Below are 19,922 nucleotides of genomic sequence, written 5' to 3'. Positions count from 1 at the left end.
AGCTCCACAGGAATTCAAGAGAGGGGAGGGGAGGGGTGAGGAGAGAGGGGAGGAGAGGAGAGGAGAGGAGAGGAGAGGAGAGGAGAGGAGAGGAGAGGAGAGGAAAGGAAAGGAGAGGAGAGGAGAGTCCATCATTTACGTAACAGAACCACCTCTGAAACACAGATTTATGTTTGGACGTCCCAAGTTTTCTGCAACTTCCTCCAGTTAGATGCCACTTCTACTCATCTTCCACTGCTTCTTTGCCTTTCAACCAATTCATCACATCAATTAATCTCCTTTATATGCTCAGCTTCTCCACAAACACAACCAATCATCAGCAAGGGACGTCCGTCGGTCTACCCGTAGTAGCTAAACCAACCAAGCATCAATTAAGAGCAATAAAAGTCAGATTCCGGGGGCAGTCGGATGGGTCAAACACTAAATTCAGAGTCACGAGTGATCTGTTTTGGCATTTACAACAAAAACCATAATATGTCACCAGAGATTAAACATTATATACAAATGTGAACAACGACACATTCCAGCTGGGTCACAAACTGATGCCAACAGTGCATTTCTGGATGATTTCCCAACCGTCCAGGTACGACACAGAGTCACTCCCTCCAACCTCTTCGTTTCCCTCCTCTCCTTCCCGTCATGCCTCCTCCTCCTCCTCCTCCTCCTCCCCTCTCTCCTCACCATTCCTCCTCACCCGTGTGTGATGTTTTCCCTGTGCCAACAGCTGTATCAGCCTCTTACAGACACTTTGGAGGAGCTCCTGCAGGGTTTTCTCCCTCTCCAGGTTCACTGAAACATCGTTTTCAATCACGGAGGGTGAAATGTAACAACCACGCTAAAATAAACATGAGCTAGCTAAAAGATTTGTTGTGGTGTTTTGATTCCAAACTATAAAATATAGCTAACTAGTCCAGTGGGAAGAGTTGAGTTAGCCTGAACAAACCATAACTAGAAAGCTAACTCCAGCATGCTAGCTCAAGCTACTCCTCTCCACAAGCAAAGCTAGCTTCTTCTAGGCAAGCTAATTAGACAGTAAATGATAGCTAAGTGATACTATAAGTAGCTAGCTACCCAGCTAAATGTTGAATTCTACTTTAATTTGTCCAAAATGGAAAAGAAATACACAGGAAGTTGATATTTTTGACCACAGCTGAGCTCCAACAAAATGGCTGCCAGGCTGTTTAGGCTAACATCAAATGAAACATTTAAAATAGTGATGTTATGCTAACAGTTACTTTAAAAATATTGCAAGTTTTCAAATTACTAAAAAGGAGGACAGCTAACAACTCTTTCTCCTACAAATTATGTTTGTATAATGCCAATTTCCAACAGGAAATGGCCCAGCAAACTGCTAGCTAGCGGTGGCAGTTGTTTTCCCTCCAACTTTTGCAGCTGGAACTTTAGCAAGATTTTTATGGTTTATCAGAATATACCTTATACTGTTTGATGCAGCTGCTGCTAAATGTTAATGATGTTATGTATATGGTGCTGTAACACTAATATCTTCAAGATTATTGAACACATTTCTTGGAAAAGAAGAGTCAGCACGGATTAAAACAGAAGGATAACTGAACCAGTAGCACTTCCACCAAATTTGAGATTACTGGGCCATTTTCTAAACATTCTGGTATTGTTTGCAGAGAAAGAATCAGTAAACTCACAACAATTAATCTACGATGAACTTACAATGCCACTGCAGTTTCAATCATGCAAGCTAGGCTATAAAAAAAAGTATGTTTGTGTTTAGTTTTATCTCCTGACACCGATAACATCTGACTTTGTGCGCTGTCGGTGTACAGTAGGTTAGCACAGAAAAGATAATCAACAACACATCTTGACAACACACACACACACACACACACACACACACACACACACACACACACACACACACATACTCAAGCTCAGAGCACAACCATCGCTACATCACCACGGCGATACCCACCCAAGGACCCAGTTACCGCGGTTACTGCAACCCAGACCACCCAATGAACTCATCTGTCAGTCACTCAACCCAACACACATACACACACACACACATCCATCCACTCAGCCACCCACACACACACACACACACACACACACACACACACACACACACACACACACGAAACACCAGGGAGGTGGGAAGTGGGTGGAGGAGTCAATTCAAAGTCAATGCAGCTCCATCAGCCGAGTTCCTATTGAGACACAGGAAGCTTTTCTGGCGGCTGATTTGCTTTAACGTTCCTCCCTCATCAGCGTCTCTGTCGCACCTGTCGCTCAGCTGGTGGAGCAAGGCACCAGCACGGGTTGAGGGTTTGATTCCCAGTACATTTACTCAAATACTTTGTTGAGGTGCAAGTTTTTCATGCTTTACTTGGGAACATGTCACTTTACACTTACATTTTGTATATTAAGACCAATTTAAACTTAAAACAATGATGCACTGTTCTGCATTTTACTGCCATCTAATATATAAAGTCATTAAAATTAGCGCCAACAGTTTCTACTTGTGATTTGATTTAAGTAGTGTTACTACAAGACGCTTGAGATGAAATCAGACGTGAGTTTTGCCTCAACATGATGATAATCCAAAGTATCAGAAGTAGCACTACAATCTTTTAACTACCTTTACTTGTACCTTAACATCTTTATATTTAATTACTGCAACTTTAACTAAAAAGAAGAACCACTGATTACAAGAAACTTCAGATAAGATTTCAAGTTTTCCTTCAACTTCATAAAATTCAGCAACCTAAGAGAATTCAAAGAACAAAATCAGAGATTTAGAAGATTTAACCCAGCATCAACTAAATGTAGTGAAGATATAATGGAGGTAGAGTTCCCACTTTTGATTTTCCTGAACCGTCACTCCTGACAAAGTGTCCATAAAGAAGCCACGTTGCCCCCGATCAGCCTGAATGACACCATCAAACAGCACCACTTGCTTTCTTATTCTAATCTGGGAGGTAATGGGTGTGTTGTGCTGCTCCGGCCGTCCTCTTCACAACTTAACCTGCTGACCCTCTTGTCATCACAGATGGTCAGTGTGTGTGTGTGTGTGTGTGTGTGTGTGTGTATGTGTGTCTCAATAAAAGTTTTCCTGTGTTTCTCATTCTGTCGAACATCTAGTCGGAGTCACACTTGTATAGCGAATCGTCACCGCCCTGTGAAATCCATGCGTCTCCATAACATCAACTTTTTCCTGAGCTGAGAAACAACAGACCTGGTTTCATTTGTGTGATGATGCGTTTTCAGATAAACTGAAGCGTTTTTTCCATAAACGAACCCTTAATACTAGTTTACTTTTACCGCATCTACAAACTGCATTCATCAGCTGTATATAAACCTTTTAAACACCATAATGTAGTTGTAGGCAAACACGTGTGTTTGTTAATGTGCTGATCAACAACTGCGACTCGTAAGTAAGCGAACGTATAAACAGAGTTTTGCATATTAAAGATCAAGTTAGCAATAATATGTAGCATGCTTAGACTTTCAAAATAAAGCTAGCTAACAGTTCCTCAATTATGACATGGTAGGACTTTTGCAGAGTTACTGACATTGTTTAACAGTCAAGGTTGGGTTAAGTTTAGGCACCAAAATACCTTGTTAGATTTATGTGCAAAAAACACTTTGTTAGGCGTACGTAAACCCAGCAAATACAAAAGTCAGTTTGCTAGGTTTAGGCACAAAATACTTGGTTAGGATTAGGAAAAGATCGTACAACATTCAGACTTGTTACTTCCGTAACTTAAGAGAGTGACTGAACACATCTAACTTGACGTAAACAACATCAGCACTTCACTCCTTTATTTACGTTAACTTAGCTACGTTACTTAACTAAATATCCTTAATTCTTGGTAACAAATGGGACTCAGATCAGTCCAGCCCCTCTATACTACTGCATAACAGGGTCACTTCAAGAACACTAGAGGAGTAACTACAGCGTCAAACTTAGCCGATAATACAGTAAAATACAGTTGTTATAGAGTAAAAGATGTTTTAATCTGAGTAGTCATAACTGTCAAAAAGGTTATGGTGCTTTTAAATGCTGACTAGTGAGCATTAAAGTAAAGCGTTGCCATAAATTCAGATTTGGAGATACATGGAAGGTAGAAACTTTTATTTTCCAGTGCTTCCTTTCAAAATAAAAGGCACAAATAAGCAGCTACGGAACTGTGGCTGGTGGTTCTGATGCAGCATCATACCAGAAGTCAGAGAGAAGAACAGGACTTTCATGATATTTGGAGTTCAGGGTTACGCAGAGATGATCAAAATGGGTGAAAACGGTTATGGGAATATAAGAAAAGCCCTTTAAAAATGATCTTTCTCCAATTGTGTCTTTCCAGAGTGCATATATGTAACTTCTGAGCGTCTGAACATCAGATGATCCTCTCCAGCTGCTGCAGCTGCAGGAGGAAGTCTTGTATAGGTGTGGCTTGGAAAAAAAAAAAAAGGCACGTTGCCCCCAATAATCTCCTCACTCTGAATATGCATCAGCTGAAGGAGGGGGGCGGGGTTTGAATTGCAAATAACTGTGAGCGGGCCCACTCAAACAGTGGACTACTTTACTCACTCCCTCCGGCTACTAATAAACGCAACTCCCCCCCCAAAAAAAGGAATCCAGATAGTCTGGAGAGTGTTTGGCGCAAAGCAAAGTGGTGCGACATTAAAAACGCACCTGGAGAGTTTGAACATCTTCGAAATGACACTGAAAGAAAAAAAGAAGGAGAATCTGAAGTGTCCTTAAAGGAAAATGCTCTGAGTCGTGTCTCCTCATGCGTTCAGGCTGAAGACACCCACAGCGTGACGCACCGAGGAATAAAGGCACGTAGCAGCAGAGAGCTGTGCAGAGCGCAGCTCGAACCCGCTTTAAACACATCCAATCACTGCAACACGATCAATAGTTTCTGTTAAAAGTGGAGTTTTTTACGCGGATTTGGCCAGTTGAGCCGTTTTTACGCGCATGAAACGCGTCTTCCACCAGCAGTTTACGCACTAAACATCACATATTCACCACGCGAGAGAGGAAGAAGAAGAAAAATTCAGTTTCCTCGCTGATAAATAAACCGAACCAAATACATAAAGTGGGACAGCCACTTCACGTTGAAGGAGGAGAGTAAACAGAGTGTGGGGGGAACTTACTCCGTGCGCAGATCTCACCGCCACGGCGACCGCGATCACACAGATCCTGCGAGGAGAAATAAACATTTTGTTGGGTTAAGAGTGTTTTTCCAGGCGGTTATCAGGCAGGTAGAGCTGCTCCGGAGCCGGTGCAGCTCCACCGCCGCCGCCGCTGCTGCGGACAGCAACGCGGCTCGCTTTTGCAAAGCCGGAAAACTTTTGGATAAATTAATCTGAAATTTAAAAAAAATAAAAAATAAAGAAGGAGAAGAGCTCACAGGAATCTCATCTTGGTCCGGCTGGTAGAGGAGGAACCGCAGGTCGAGACTCGACTCCCGTGTCTTCACCAGCAAGGCACTTCAAACGCGCTCATCGACTGCTTCAAAAAAACCCTGTCATCTAACCCGGAGACAGAGAGAGAGGCACATAAAGTAGTCCCACCGCCACACACGCAACACAGTAGTACACAAGCGTCAACACAACACAAGCAGACAAGTAGAAAATAAGCACAAAACACCTGATTTCTCTTTCGTTAAGAAAAAAAAAAACAACAACGCGAGCTTTTTCCAACTCACCAAAGTCGCAGCGGTGAAGTCGCTGCTGCGCTCTCCGGGCTGTTGCGCTTCAAACTCTGCAGCGCAGCAGAGCAGCAGGAGGAGGAGGGGCCAACACATGTCATTCATGCCTCCGTACCTTTCCCTGCTGCCACGGGAACAACTCACTCAGTCAGAACCAGAACCAGAACGTCGTCTGGGGTCTGGGTTCAATCCATGAAATAAAAGACAAAAAAGGACACGAGTCAATTGATTTTTTATTTTTTTATTTCTTTTACGTCTGTTACGCACAATAAAAGCACTTTTTCATATCATTTTCTCCACTTTATCAACTTTATACACTCTAGAGGTGATGTGGACTTATGACTGAGACTCTTCACCAGCACTTAAAAGTCCATTTTGCAGTATTTTCTTAACTTTAACGTGACATAAAGAGGCTTAAAGCAACATTAACACTCATATGATCATTGAGGATCGCCTCCTTCTGCCAATATCTACCCTACCTCTTCATTTAAACATGATAAATCAAAACAATTTCTATTTATATGCCCCTAAAGCTTTACAATCCTCTGTCCTCAGTCGTTCAGCTCAAGCAAGGAGAAACTTATAAACATGTATATATAAATACATCCTGTGAATATCTGACATGATTATTATTGTCGCTCTCTGTCATCAAACACTTTGTCTGAGCTCTTTCTCTCTCTCTGCTCTGAACGTGCTTGCAGACACACTTTGGCTTACTCAAGTTGCAAACAGTCCTCTTTTAGCCCGCCGAGGTTCTATTTCTGTTCCACTTGACCCGAGAGAGCTGCCGGCTCTGTTAATCACGGCGTTCATCTCCTGATATGTTTCGTTGAAAGTGGGCTCGTGTTGCTGGATAAATGTTGTCTCGTGGGTAAAGATATCGTCGCTCGGCAGCTGCGGCGTTCCACAGGGATCGTGTCCGGGACATGTGTAGTTTGCATTCAAACATACACATTTACTGGTTGACACACATGAATTATTAGTATATCGCTCATCTGCAAGGCCAGGGTATCAAGTTCTGATGCTTTTACAGGACTACCTGATCCGCCTGGATGCTGTCAAGTATCAAAAAATGTCTCGTCATTTGATTTTTATACCTGAGGAGTTAATCCTGTCAGTGTCAGAGAGCCTGTGAGGTGTTGATACTCAGCCGTTCTTGCCCCTAAACCCTAATGATGTGTTCGGACCAACGGTGATGAAGCAATAGGAAACTAATGAAGTCATGAAGCTAAAACGACGTCCAACACTTTTCGTCTCATGTCGAACGTTACGTGGTACGAGTCAAAGCTGAGTTGGCTTCCAATTTCTTGACTTGGCAACAATGTAGCTGCTTACATTTTGTAACTTTGCCGTTTATTGTTTGAATGCAACACGACCTTCAGCCCATTATAGGAAGAGTTTCTATCATCTGAGGATTGTGAAAGCTCCAGTCGGTAAGATAAGAACACTGACACTCCTCCTCGGTCGGGTCCTACGCCATCCAGAAGCATCAGTATCTGACGAGTTTTGAATGAATCTCAGGAATCAACTTTAATAATAACTTTATTAAAATGGCTCCTTTAAGAACAGAGTTGTAACTGTATCACTAACAGGAGCTAAAGATTGATTTTACTTCTGTTTGTGAAGCACAATCTGCATCCCTGAGCTGCTCTTCAGCTGTAACCCAACCTAAGAAACGCTAAGAAACTCAAAACTGTTTTCAAAGTACACCAGCACTGACTGTTGTGCTGTATGGTGGCAACTGGAGTCGTATCAGTTTCTTGAAGATGTTGACGCTGTATGTGGTATCAGCATCTTCAAGAAACTGAGTCAAGTCCAGTCCAACGAGTCAAGCCGCCTTGACGAACCGAGAACCTTCATCAATGAGTCGCTGAATGTTGAATTCACGATCAGTCTCTGCAACTTTCAAACTCCCCCAAACTCGCCTGCATGAAAATATCAAAAGGTTGGCCTACAGCAATAAGATATCATGAAGGAGGGAACATCAAGTCATGCACAACTGCAAAAATGTTAAGAAAAAACCCACAAAGTCAAAAGATTTATCACAATTTAAAGGTCGAGTTTGTAAGAAAGTTGATTTATTTATTTTTTTTTCAGTCTCATTCCTGATACATCGGATGTTGATGCTTCTGGATTGTAGTCCGACCCAAAAGTTGGGAATCAGACTCAGAAATCAACTATCTCACAAGCTGGACCTTTAGAACAAATAAAGCAAAGAACCAGTGAAGTTACGTTCACTGATACGGTATAATGTCACACTTTAACGTTTCCCATTAATCACAATTTGTCCTTCTCTAAATATTGTTTGCAAAGTAAAGTCCCACACCTGCTTGTTTTCTCCTTCGCATTGATGGATTTACAACTGATTTAATAAAAAAAAGGTCGACACGCTGGTCACTAGGACCCTCCTGAAGACGATAAATCTGCCTTCTCAACCTTTTCGAGGATGGCCTTCGACCCTTTGATCAATAAATCCATCGATGTGAAGGTGAGAGGTGTGTGGGGGGGCTCTCGCTCTCGGATTTTAGTCGCCGGGTCACCAAAAACAGCGATAAACCAAAGTGTTGGTGTTGGTTCTGCTGGTCCAACACTCCTGTCTGGTTCTGAAACATCTGCTCTGCAACTCTGAATACAGCCAGAATACATTCAGAACCTCATTTGCATTTTGTCTGATTTAGTGCTTTCATAACTTATTGTCACGCAAAATCGAAATGGAAACGTCAGTAAATCACTTTCAAGTGTCTCGAGGACGCTTTGATGAATTCGTGCGTGTGGTTTGTTAACAGCAGGTGTGAATGTGACGTTATTTTTGTCTTCCAGCTAATTTCACAACGCTCAAATGTGAAGGAATGTAACAGTAAAATGAGAAGCAGGAGGGAGGGGGGGGATTACGCACTTTATTCTGATAGTGTCACTTTCTTCCATTCTGCCAGCAGCATCCCTCTGTCAGGAGTCAAAATGTGTGTATGTGACCTTTAATAATCTGGCAGGAATGCGACGTGCCCGGGCGTATAGAAAATGTCAAATAAAGGTTTAAAGTCAAAGCTTTTCGTGCAGCCTCGGGCCCTGGGTAGGATTGGATAGGCAGGCAGGGACGAAGGCGCCATATCCATCCGCGGTGAGAGGTCCTAACATCACCAAAGTCTTTTTATGGGAGCGGACTTAAAAGCAGGAGGCGCGAATCGCCGCCTGGAGCGACTTTTACGCACGGTTTACGCACGATTCCAACGCGCGAATCATCTAGAAGGTTTTAGTTTAGGCGACTTGTGCGCGCTGCTGTAGGTGCACTGGGGGTGGTGGGGGGGCGGTATCAGTGCGCGCAGGCTGTGGGAAGTAGATCCGGTCTCTGGGGCAGGTTCGCAAGTCGAGGAGAGGAAAAAGTTCAGAGAGGGGGACAGCAGAGGCGCACGGTGCCAGAGCCAGGTCCAACCAGGAGCCCTCTGCGAGCGCAACACGCCGAGGAGGGAAGAAGAAGGAGAAGAAGAAGAACTTTTTTCTGATTAATTCTGTTCCGCTGAGGGGGCGAGTGTGCACGGAGAGGGGGGGGCGCCGCAGCAAGGGCTATGACATGCGAGTAGAGAGCCGCAGAGTTTGAGTGTTAACGCGGGCGGATCCTCGTTTTATTCCCCTTCCAAGATGAGCCAAGACGCGAAGAGCCCGCGACAGCTCGCCGCGCCGCTGCTCCTCTTCCTCGCCCTGTGCGTCGCGGTGCAGCGATCCGACTCTATGGTAAGTCCGCTTTTTTTCCCAACTCTATCACCTTTCTTCTTCCTCCCCTCCTTTTTTTTCTCTTTTGCACAGATTGATTTAAAACGCTTTTAGCTGAGGTGAAGAAGAAGAAGCAGCAGCAGCAGCAGCAGCGGACTGATAGAGGGAGTCAGCCGGCGCCGGGACTCCACCGGCTCTCCCCGCAAAAAGGGTTTATAAATAGAGAGGGTGCGTTAAACAAGTGCCTCTAATAATACTCCGCGCCTCATTCTCCGCTTTTTGTCGCATTTCAGAAGAGTAACCGCTCAGTCAGGGTGGTTGAACACCTCTCTCTGAGGTTTTTATGCCACTTTTTCTCTTTTTTTTCCTTCTCTCCCTTCCTCCTCCACTCGTCGAGGACTCTTTGTAGTTTTCCTGGCGGACGGAGTTTCTCTCCCGGCTCCCTTTTGCGCATCACGTTTCTTCCTTCCCCGCCGACAACCTGTAGCAACACGCCATCCAGCCTGCCAGCCTGCCTGCCTGCCCGCGTCCATCCCCGATCCTGCACGCGTCTTTATCACGTCAGATTTCAGACATTTTTTTTTTTTTCACGGGGAAGAAAAAAAGCATGAACCGCGATGTTCCAGGGATAAAACGCGGCTTTTATCCGAGACGTGCGGTGCGTAATTTAGTCTGGTGACAGGGAGTTTTTTCTCAACTCTTTCGCAGCTTTTTCTCTGCCCTGCAGGTGTGTTTTCTGTTGACAGCACCTGGCTCCTTCCTGCACGGGTGAATAAATCCGTCTTTGCTGGAGGAGTTTAGCGGAGAAAACCGCGACTTTTAGAGGCTCTGAGATCAGCTGTGAGGGGGGAAATGTTCGTCGTTGCGCTTGTGCAGACATCCAGGAGGTGTGTGTGTGTGTGTGTGTGTGTTTGCGCATACTTCACATTTGTTTGACTTATCTCATCCCAGCTGCGCCTCTCCTCTTAACTCCAACATCTCTGACATCCTCTGCGTCATCGGGGCCACAAATCAGCAGCAGCAGAAGAAGAAGAAGAAGAGGCAGAAGCAGAAGAAGAAGAATCTCAGTCTGGCTTAATCCCTCATGTAATATTCCAGCAGGCCGCGTTAATGTATGCGATGAATATTCACGCCTCGTTAATAATTCATGAGGGCTGCAGCGGCTCCGCCCACGCAAGCGGGCGTGTCCAATCAGGGGGCCCCTCATCAGCAGGACGAGCAGAGACACCTCTCACATGTCTTCTTCTGCAGGAGACACAAACAGAGCAGGAAGTGAGACTTTAAACTGAAGTAAAGTCACTTAAAGTAAGTTTAGGTTGAGTTATTACACACGTCAGGGAGTCTGCTCACAGTTTATACACACCAGCTCTGTGTAAATAACACACCAGGTGGCTTCTGCTGCTCAGTTTATGCATCTTGAACGTGAACTTTTAGACCTTCTCGTGCATCCAAGAGGCATTTTAGACGTGCATAAAGTTGGTAAATACGTCCTAAAGAATGAAAAAAGGGAACAGTTATACCTTCTGAAAGATTTAAGATTATTATTATTATACAGTAGTTTCAAGCTCAGTCATTACTTTAAAGGAACAGTTCGTCCAAAAGCCGTTATCTGCTCACTCGCATCCCAGAAAATGTAAAAATCAAGTGAAGTTTTGTCAAATGCAAAACATTTCTGGAGCTTCACGGTGAAACGTGAGTTGCAGTGTTCTGCTAAACAACAGACGTAGATGGGGACCAAAAACAAAAAGGCATCAGAAGGCTCCATGAGTCCAGGGTGTCAATAACATCTTTTCTGATTAGTTTGAGTTCCTGCGGCTGCAGGGAGCCACTTTCTGTTCCTTATTTAACGTTTTAAAAACAAGTCAGCTTCTCCTTCTGTTGTTTAGGAGACTGTTTGACTCTATTTTGCTGTGAAGCTCCAGAAATGTTGCGTGAACCAGCAGTTAACGACTGGATTTTTTTGTATTTTTGTGTGAACTGTTCCTTTAAAGACTCAAATCATTTGCAGGTGAAAGAGAGAAGACAAAGTTATGTTTGAGTGGCTGTTATTGTTGCCATGGCGATGTCACAGGGGTTGGAGGGCTGTGGTGGGCGGGGGTCCATTTTGTAAGAGAGGAATGTGGCGGACCCCGCCGCTCCTGGAGAGGATGTAGGATGCGGTTCAGTTCTGAACAGACGGTGGGAGAAAGAGGAGCTTTAGTGATGATGATGATGATGATGATGATGATGATGATGATGAAGAGAGGAAGATGAGGCAGATGCAGGTGTGGTCATCCTTGTCTCACCTTGTCTCACACACACACACACACACACACACACACACACACACACACACACACACTGTTAGTCTTCCCTGTTCTGTTCTCACTGACGCCACCTAGTGGACTCAGTCCTGAATTACACAATGACAGCACAACAACAAAACACTTCCCCAAACTGGATTTCGGCTCGTCTTTGTCATCGCACGTGTGTGTGTGTGTGTGTGTGTGTGTGTGCGCGCCCAGATATGAATCTCTCTCCAGCCAGGTGAGGGAGTTCAGCGGTAATGTACACCTGGGGGTCTCCCTTTGAACCTGTCATGCAGCGCAAACCGCAAACACACACTTGATTGGATGAAGGCTTTCCTCACACACACACACACACACACACACACACACACACACACACACACACACACAGGTTCCCTCACCTTTCACGTGACCCAGGTGGAGTTCATGGCGTGTGTGTGTGAGGAGGAGGAGGTGAAGTTTAGCCATAACATCCTCAGACGGAGGAGATAAACACGTGATGTTCGCTCTCTGCTGCTTTTCTCTCAGTCGTTTTTTGTCCTTTCCTCTTCATCCGTCTGTTGTTCTCGCTTTCTCTGCAAAAAAACCCCACAAAAAAGTGAACTAATGTGTCCCAAGACTGAACTCAAATTGGAGAGATTTATGTGCAAGTGGTTGAATTATCGGAGCTCTTTCCAAGTTTAAGCTTCACAGCAGCTTCATGCGGATAAATAATCCAAATCGGACCCACATTAGTTTAAAAATCCAGCCTCAGTCTCCACAAATCCCCTTTTAACTGCAGTAGAAAGATTCTGTAGCCCCTTAAACTTCATACCGTCTCCTCCAATTAGATCTAAAAACCCAAATTACTCCAAATTAACACTTTAAACATGTACAAAGACTGTGTTGCAGGTCCAAGTCGAGCCTGTGGCTCCTCTGCTGCAGCTCACATCCATATTTCCTGTCAGACTATCAGCCTTGATTAAGTTGATTGTTTGCTTGTTTCAGCATCTCAGATTTGAGGATTTGCACCTTTTCTTCATCCTACGTGACGGTAAACCTGAACGTCTCTTGGTTTTAGATGGTTGAGAAGACAGAACAAGCCGTTTGAAATTGTCAGCTTGGATCAAAGAGGTAAACTAGTAGATATTACTAAAAAAAAATCAAAAACATAAATAGTCTCAATATTAGTGATGATTTATAAGTTAGTGGGAGAAGAGACGGATACAGATGACAGCACAGCACATCGATTACATGTCAGCTTTGAAATTAATGTCAGTTTAGGTCATTTTTAAAGAAACACAGTCAGAAAATCTGTGATTTCAAGTTTTTAAACAAGAATATTATCTGTTTTTTTCCTCCTTTGAGACAGAAAATTGAGTGTCTTTGACAGTTAATTGATTGGTAGAGAAAAATACCATCATATAACAACTAACTTAACTTTAACTTGTTATTACAGCAGTTTATTCATAAGTTATCCCAAAAATGATGTTTAATCAGCTTGATTTCTTCAAGTTAGGCCATAAAAAACAAAACTCAGATCTTGTGAGCGCTTCTGAAGAGACTGAGAACAGACTACATCCACCTCCGCTGCATCTCCCACCTCCCTCCATCCCTCCTCTCTCTCTCTCTCTCTATTTTCTCTCCCTCCCCTCTCTCCCTCCCTCCCTCCCTCTCTCTTTTCTCTCCCTCCCCTCCCTCCCTCCCTCCCTCCCTCTCTCTTTTCTCTCCATCCCTCCTCTCTCTCCCTCCCCTCTCTCCCTCTCTCCTCTCTCTCCCTCCTCTCTCTCCCTCCCTCTCTCTTTTCTCTCCCTCCTCTCCCTCCCTCCCCTCTCTCCCTCTCTCCTCTCTCTCCCTCTCCTCCCTCCCTCTCTCTCTCTCTCTCCCTCCCCTCCCTCCCTCTCTCGATGCTCTCCCTCCCCTCCCTCCCTCTCTCGTTTCTCTCCCTCCCCTCCCTCCCTCTCTCTCTCTCTCCTCCCCTCCCTCCTCTCTCCTCTCTCTCCCTCCCCTCCCTCCCTCCCTCCTCTCTCTCCCTCCCCTCCCTCCCTCCTCTCTCTCCCTCCCCTCCCTCCCTATTGTGTCTGCTCTCTGAGGCGAATTCCATCTTTATCTCACCAGCTTCTAAAAACAGAGACGCGGTGTGGGCCAAAAAACACAGGCAGGTACATCATATTCACCTCCGCCATACAGCTTACTCATGCTAAAGTGTGTATGCACTTAATGTGTGTGTGTGTGTGTGTTTGTGTGTGTGTGTTTCCTGGTTGAAGTCACACCGAGGTGTCAATGAGCCAAAGATGCCGTCAATGAGAGCTAACGCCAGATGTTTAGACAGCTAATTACTTCCTCACCTCTAATTTCACTTCTTCTCCTGTCACTTACACTCCAACCCCGTCACCACCTCCACCTCCCTCCACCTCCCTCCACCTCCCTCCATCCTCCTCCTCCCCTGGTGAGCGCTAAGAGGAGGGTAAACAGGGTGTGTTTGTCTGAGACCTCTTTATTTACTCCGTCCTCCGCTGTTTGGTTTGAGGCTTTAAAGGTCAGCGTCTCTTCTTCCACTTCTCACATCATCCGTCCATCCATCCATCCGTCCATCTTTCTTATTATATTCCCTCCAGACCACCGTGAGGTCTCAACCTATTTTTACTCGTTAACGACCAACTAAAACAGCTCGTAGTCGTTGCTATTCAACAACAGCTCTGTGTGCTCCATGTGACAGACATTTAAGTTTCTTGAGACCTCGTCCGAGTTACGAAAGTCTGGAATCTCAGATCTGGAGGGTTCAACAACGGCGACTTAAAGGTCTGAGAGGAACGTCCTTTGAAGAGAAGTGAGACGATCCAGATTAAAGCGGGGCTCTTTGTGGATTTGGCCTCATTTAGGTTACAGATTAAAGTTAAAGAGCCTTTGTTGGACCCTGGGAATGTATGGCACATTTAGCTGACCCTTTAAATCCTGCTAACGGTAAGCTAGTTAGCTTAGTTAGCCATGTAGCTAGCAGTCAGGAGTGGGAGCTCTGAGCACCAGGGATCATCCTCTGTACACGGGTGAGGACGCAGCAGCCTGTGTGTTTATTTTGGCGAAGACACAGCTTCCTCTGTACATGGGCAATGTTTCAGTCTCTGTTCATGGGCGAGGACAGCCTCTGTACATGCATGAGGACATATTCTGTACTTAGACGTGGACATAGCCTCTGTACGTGGTCGAGGACACAGCTGTATGTGATCCAAACCATTCGAAAAAAAGTGAAAAAGTGACACCTGCTCTCACGACCATCGATAGTAAATTTGATTACTTCTGGCACATTTTAAACGTGTGATATCCTGAGCTGTAAGCAAGCTGCTGCAGCCATATGAGCGTCTGTATCTCAGTCTGAATCTGTTTCATCTTCTTGTTCCATGAGAGCTTCAGATCTCTTCACGCTTAGAGTGTTTTTCTCGGCTTAAAACCGGCATAGAGAGATTTATGTGGGGCTGAATGTCTTGTGGTGCTGGGATCAGTTTTGCGGTGGCGATTCTGGAATTTTCTCAGAATGTGTTTTCGTGCTTTTTCTTCTGTTTCAGCCAACTTTTATATTGTTTGCATGTGCTGACGGAGAAGTCAGTCGCCTCGAGTTTCATCTTCTAACATTAGTTAGCGTTGATTTGTGTCGTGTTTTGTCAGACGATCCGAACCGGAAGATTGAGGCTGTGCGAGTAGAAGAGTTATTTCATTGATGAAGATGTTTCCAACCGCGAAGAATCACTTCTGTGTGAGATACTCAAGCCTCGACTTGTGACCGAATGTTTCCTTTGAGGAGCTTTTATCTGAATTTCCTCTTGTGCCGTTTTCTGCGTGGCTGCGATCCAACGGGCTACCTGACAAGTCCACCTACACAGAGCAGTCACAAGACACGCCGTCCTCTTCACCTCCCTCCACCCTTTCTTCTTGTGTTTTCCTGACCCCCTTTTTTCTGAAAGAACATCACTCCTTTTCCTCTTCATCATGCGTCCTCTTTCTCGTCATAACAAAGATAAACCTGTGAAAGGGGCAAAAAGCAAACCCGACTTATGAAGAGTTTTTTTGGGGAGATATGAATCCAGAAGATGAAGCATGAACAGCGTTACTTGTTTCTCCTCTGAACAGCAGCATTTATTGTTTTGCATTCTTTCTTTCTGCAGAGGAAAAGAGAGGGAGAGGAGTTTTTAATCTGTCTGAGATCAGCGGGCAACCTTGATCTACAGATGTCTACCTTCCCTCCAACCTCTTTAAACTATCGGCTCAGTGCACAGTGTGTGTTGTACTCTTACATATCGTATCTTTTCTCTCTGCATCTGAATTTTTCTTGCACAAACTGCCTCAAGGAAAGGTTAGCACGCTAGCGTCAAGAGTCATTTATGCATCTGAAACTTTTAAGTGTGCCGGGCTGCAGCTAACAAACAGTTAATTTGCAACTATTCACGCTAAAACGATCGATCCTTTAGACCAGTGGTGTCAAACTGATCCAGTAAAGGGCCGCTGTGGCTGCAGGTTTTCATTCCAACCAAGCAAGAACACACCTGATCCAAATCAGGTGTGTTCTTACTTGGTTGGCTGATTGGTTGGCTGATCCAAATCAGATGTGTTCTTGCTTGGTTGGAATGAAAACCTGCAGCCACAGCGGCCCTTTACTGAATCAGTTTGACACATGTGCTTTAGACTATAAAACGCCAAAACGTTAGCATGGGTAACGGAGCTTGGAAATGATGTTGGATGGGGTTTGATCGTGAAAGTTACCATCGTGCTCTAAAGGAAGGAGTTTCTTATTCACGAGACAATGCTTTGAATGCAACACAAAGGATATTTGGTACTTTCCAGCTCGCAAACATGAATTCAGCTTCCATTAAAAGCACCAGAGTCGAGTCAGGTTCAAATGTTAAGTCTTCAAGTGACTTCTATTGTAGAAAAGCAGCACATCGTCACGTCTAAAAAGCAAATGTTTGGCCATTTTTGCTTGAAGTCACTGCCTGCTACGTTGAATTCTAGTGTCCATCTGTTCATTCAACCAGTTAGCAGCTAGCTTGTGAACATACTGGAGCTTTTAAGCAGCTAAAGAGCGAAATACTGACTCTGAAGCTGCTGTTAGCTGCGCTGCAGAGCTGCTTCCATCTGCCAGCAGATGTAGAGATCATAACTCTCAGAGCCACACGAGGCTCCTGTCGGAACAAATGTAAACATAACTCAATTGTTTCTGGGGAAGGTTTCTGTACAGTGTCTGGACGAGTGTATAAAAAGTAATGTAGTAACTCTACACACTGAAATATATGTAAAGAAACTGTCGAGACACACACACACACACAGACACACTAGCTCATTCCATCTGTCCCGCGAGGCTTTCGAGGGAAACACTGTTTCCTCCCCTCGCTGGTGTGATGAAAGAAACAGGTGGAGGAGAGAACATTAGAAGAAGTGAGGGGAACGGGGAGAAAAACAGAGAAGAAGAGAGAACCAGACGCCCTCCCACGCTACCCGAAAAGGTCGATTCAGCTGCAATCGAGGCTTTTTGTGTGTGTTGCAGTCAAAACAGTTTTCTGCACCTGAGAAGCAGCTACGATGACGTCACTCCGTCGCCCGCAGACGACAAGTTATGCACACTAAGCTGTGTGTGTGTGTGTGTGTGTGTGTGTGTGTGTTATCGTTCCTTGCCATCTCTCAGATAAACATGGGATTGTGGTGGCTCATGTGAGATGAACAGATAGAAGGGTTTGTTTGAAAGATGGAGGCCGAGAGAGAGAAGAGAAGCGAGGCAGCGCAAGAGGGAGGATGAAAAATGTTTGGTTTCACGACTTGAACTTCACTCTTCCTCTTTTATGTTTCAGAATAAAAGCCCATTAGCTTTCCAGTGGACAGAAAGTAAATAGCTTTATTGCGAAACGTTCGCATTTTATGACCTTAGCATTAAAAAATTGTCACATTTCACCAGTTTTCAAGCAAAAATGTCAAACGTTTGATGGTTCCGGCTTCTTAAATATGAGGATTTGCCACTTTTTTGTCATTTATGACCGTAAATGAAGAATTTCTATGTTTTGGGGCTGTTGGTTGGACAAAATAAGAAACCGTATGACTAACTCACTCTGTGTTGACTGATTTGTCTATGACTTGGCGGCAGCAGCGGCTTGTCAAAGCAAAATCACCTTTCATTAAGTCTCATGCCTTGTTGCCATTAGATGAACACACATGCTAAAATGTCTCAACTTTTTGCTCTGTTTTTGGTCTCCTCCAGCCCCCCAAAAATAAAGATATCCAGCTCTTTAGTTGCTAAATGCTCCAATTTGTTTCCCAGCTAGTGGCTAACTTAATTTGAAACCAAAACAAGAGCTGAAAGATGCTAAAACGCTCATAGGAGCTGAAGAGTTGCCTGGTGATTCTGTGGCTCCACGGCTAACGAAGCAAAGGAAGCTAACTGGTCGCTACAGCAAAGAGTCTAGTGAGCAGCAGTTATTCTTCCCTCTAATGCTGTTGGAGCCACCTTCGTTTTCTCATTTTCTTTTAAAATCTGTGTCTCCTTGAGTTTTTCTTCGGCTCACTTCTCCTCCCTCATTGTCATCAGATCAGACTCGGGTCAAACTCTAATAACTTGTACTGTACATACAGAAGTCACAAATACTGTTTGGACTTTACACTAAGCCGTATGCTGCTGTGTTTCAGTGTGTGTGTGTGTGTGTGTGTGTGTGTGTGTGTGTGTTGCTCAGGTGGAGCCTGGCTGTAGTTAATCCCAGGTCAGTGTGCCGCCTGGTATGCAGCTAAGCCGTTAGCATGCAGTCGGAGGATAACGCTCAGAGCTGCATGTTTCTGTAGCGACATTTTTCACATTGTTGAGCGACACACAGGGAGGCGGGAGGCGAAGTCGCAGGAGTCAATTCATGTTTATTAATCAGTTGTTGTTCCGTCTTTTATTTAGATCTTCCTGCTTTTACCTGGATCAGGGTTTTTCAGGCATTTTTGACATACGTTGTTGGTGTTTTCTTTCATTCAGAGAGACTTTGTGACTTGTTTTCTTTCTGTTTATTGATGCAGATGCACAGATTGGTGATGAATTAGGAGTAAAATCTACAAAAAGTGTCTTTAATAAGGTTTCCAGAACAGCTTAAGCGGTTATCGGCATAGATTTTCATTTAATTTGACGCTTGTTTGCGTCACTTTGTGGTAAAAGTGTGATAAAACTTGAGCTTTTAATTTAATTTCGCTCTGTCGTCTGTTGAACTTCCTTTATTGGCTTTTTTTTCTGGCTTGTACCTCGATTTTGAATATTTTTCAGATGACATCCTCAGATATGTGTGTTTTGTGTGTGTGTGTGTGTGTGTGTAGGTGCACGTGTGTGTGTGTGTGTGTGTCAACACTGAATGTGCAGCATTCCTGGTTGCCTCTACACAAACAGACCCCCACCGGTTGGATAAACGGGAAATATCAGAACATCTGTCACAGCACAGAAAGAGAGAAGAGGAAGAAGAAGGAGAAGGAGTAGAGAGCATGTACTTTAGTACATCTGTACTTTACTTGAGTATTTATTTGACTTCATTTTAGCTTTAATATCTGCACTTTTGATTCCTTAGTCACTGAGGAACAACTGAACTAATTGACCTTCTGATTGGCTTTCAAAAATGTGGCGTTACACAAGAAATAAAGAATTTAATGCAACTTTATTTGTTGCAAAATAGCCTCTAAAAAAAGATTAAATTATCTTAAAGGTGCAGTGCCACAAAGCTCAAAGGTCAAATATGTATATCGAAACAAACAGAGGCAGCGCACCACTAGAATACCTGCTAACTGCTGCTAATTGTGAGGCTTATAGCTCAGTTAGCCGTGTAGCTAGCGGTTTTGGACTGTAGCGGGCTAGCTGGTTAGCATGCTGACTTTAGTAGATACAGTTGCATACTGCCCCTTCAAAATAAGAGACTTGTTCTTCTTTCTAAAAAAGGGAAAGATCAGGATGAAGTAAAGATGAAGAGGGCTAGAGAAGCTAATCTGCAGCAGCTCAGTTTGTGTGTCTGTCCTCATTAGAAAGCCGTTTTTTCTATGCGAGGAGGATGTTAAAGAGAAATGTAGGCAGGGCAGCAACCTGCCGCGACCTGCCTCTCCTCCAGATCAGATCAGACGTCCAGGACACGGGAGAAGCAAGAGAGAGCTTGTTCTGAGTGCAGCCAGGAAAAAACACAGTCAGCAAATCAAATGTAAATGTTTGTTTATAAAACCAAACCGAAGCTGAGCGAGACGTCAGTTACTGAGCAGAAACAGTCGAAAG

General features: G+C 44.3%; 2 protein-coding genes across 12 annotated transcripts in view; one reads left to right on the top strand and one right to left on the bottom strand.

Annotated features, from left to right (window-relative positions):
* The window catches only part of col4a6 (collagen, type IV, alpha 6), a 112,030-nt gene extending 106,187 nt beyond the window's left edge, over nucleotides 1-5,843 (bottom strand). For 6 of the 7 annotated variants that reach the window (XM_037111027.1, XM_037111032.1, XM_037111030.1 and 3 more), the window contains exons 1-3: nucleotides 5,685-5,824; nucleotides 5,388-5,508; nucleotides 5,131-5,176 (exon numbers count right to left, since the gene is read on the bottom strand). In XM_037111027.1, the coding sequence (XP_036966922.1) occupies nucleotides 5,131-5,176; nucleotides 5,388-5,398 (57 nt within the window). In that variant the 5' untranslated portion in view covers nucleotides 5,399-5,508; nucleotides 5,685-5,824. Of the gene's footprint in view, nucleotides 1-5,130; nucleotides 5,177-5,387; nucleotides 5,509-5,684 lie in introns of all 7 variants that reach the window. The other variant, XM_037111026.1, reaches the window with a different exon arrangement.
* Nucleotides 5,844-9,049: 3,206 nt separating this feature from the next.
* The window catches only part of col4a5 (collagen, type IV, alpha 5 (Alport syndrome)), a 42,852-nt gene continuing 31,979 nt past the window's right edge, over nucleotides 9,050-19,922 (top strand). For 2 of the 5 annotated variants that reach the window (XM_037111035.1, XM_037111036.1), the window contains exon 1: nucleotides 9,051-9,416. In XM_037111035.1, coding sequence (XP_036966930.1) covers nucleotides 9,324-9,416 — 93 coding nt within the window. In that variant the 5' untranslated portion in view covers nucleotides 9,051-9,323. Of the gene's footprint in view, nucleotides 9,417-12,670; nucleotides 12,797-19,922 lie in introns of all 5 variants that reach the window. The other 3 variants (XM_037111037.1, XM_037111034.1, XM_037111038.1) reach the window with 3 other exon arrangements.

Source organism: Acanthopagrus latus, chromosome 10 (assembly GCF_904848185.1).
Source record: "Acanthopagrus latus isolate v.2019 chromosome 10, fAcaLat1.1, whole genome shotgun sequence".
In the NCBI taxonomy this organism is placed as follows: domain Eukaryota; kingdom Metazoa; phylum Chordata; class Actinopteri; order Spariformes; family Sparidae; genus Acanthopagrus; species Acanthopagrus latus.
The sequence above is the reverse complement of the archived record's forward strand: the minus strand, read 5'-3'. Positions and strand labels throughout refer to the sequence as shown.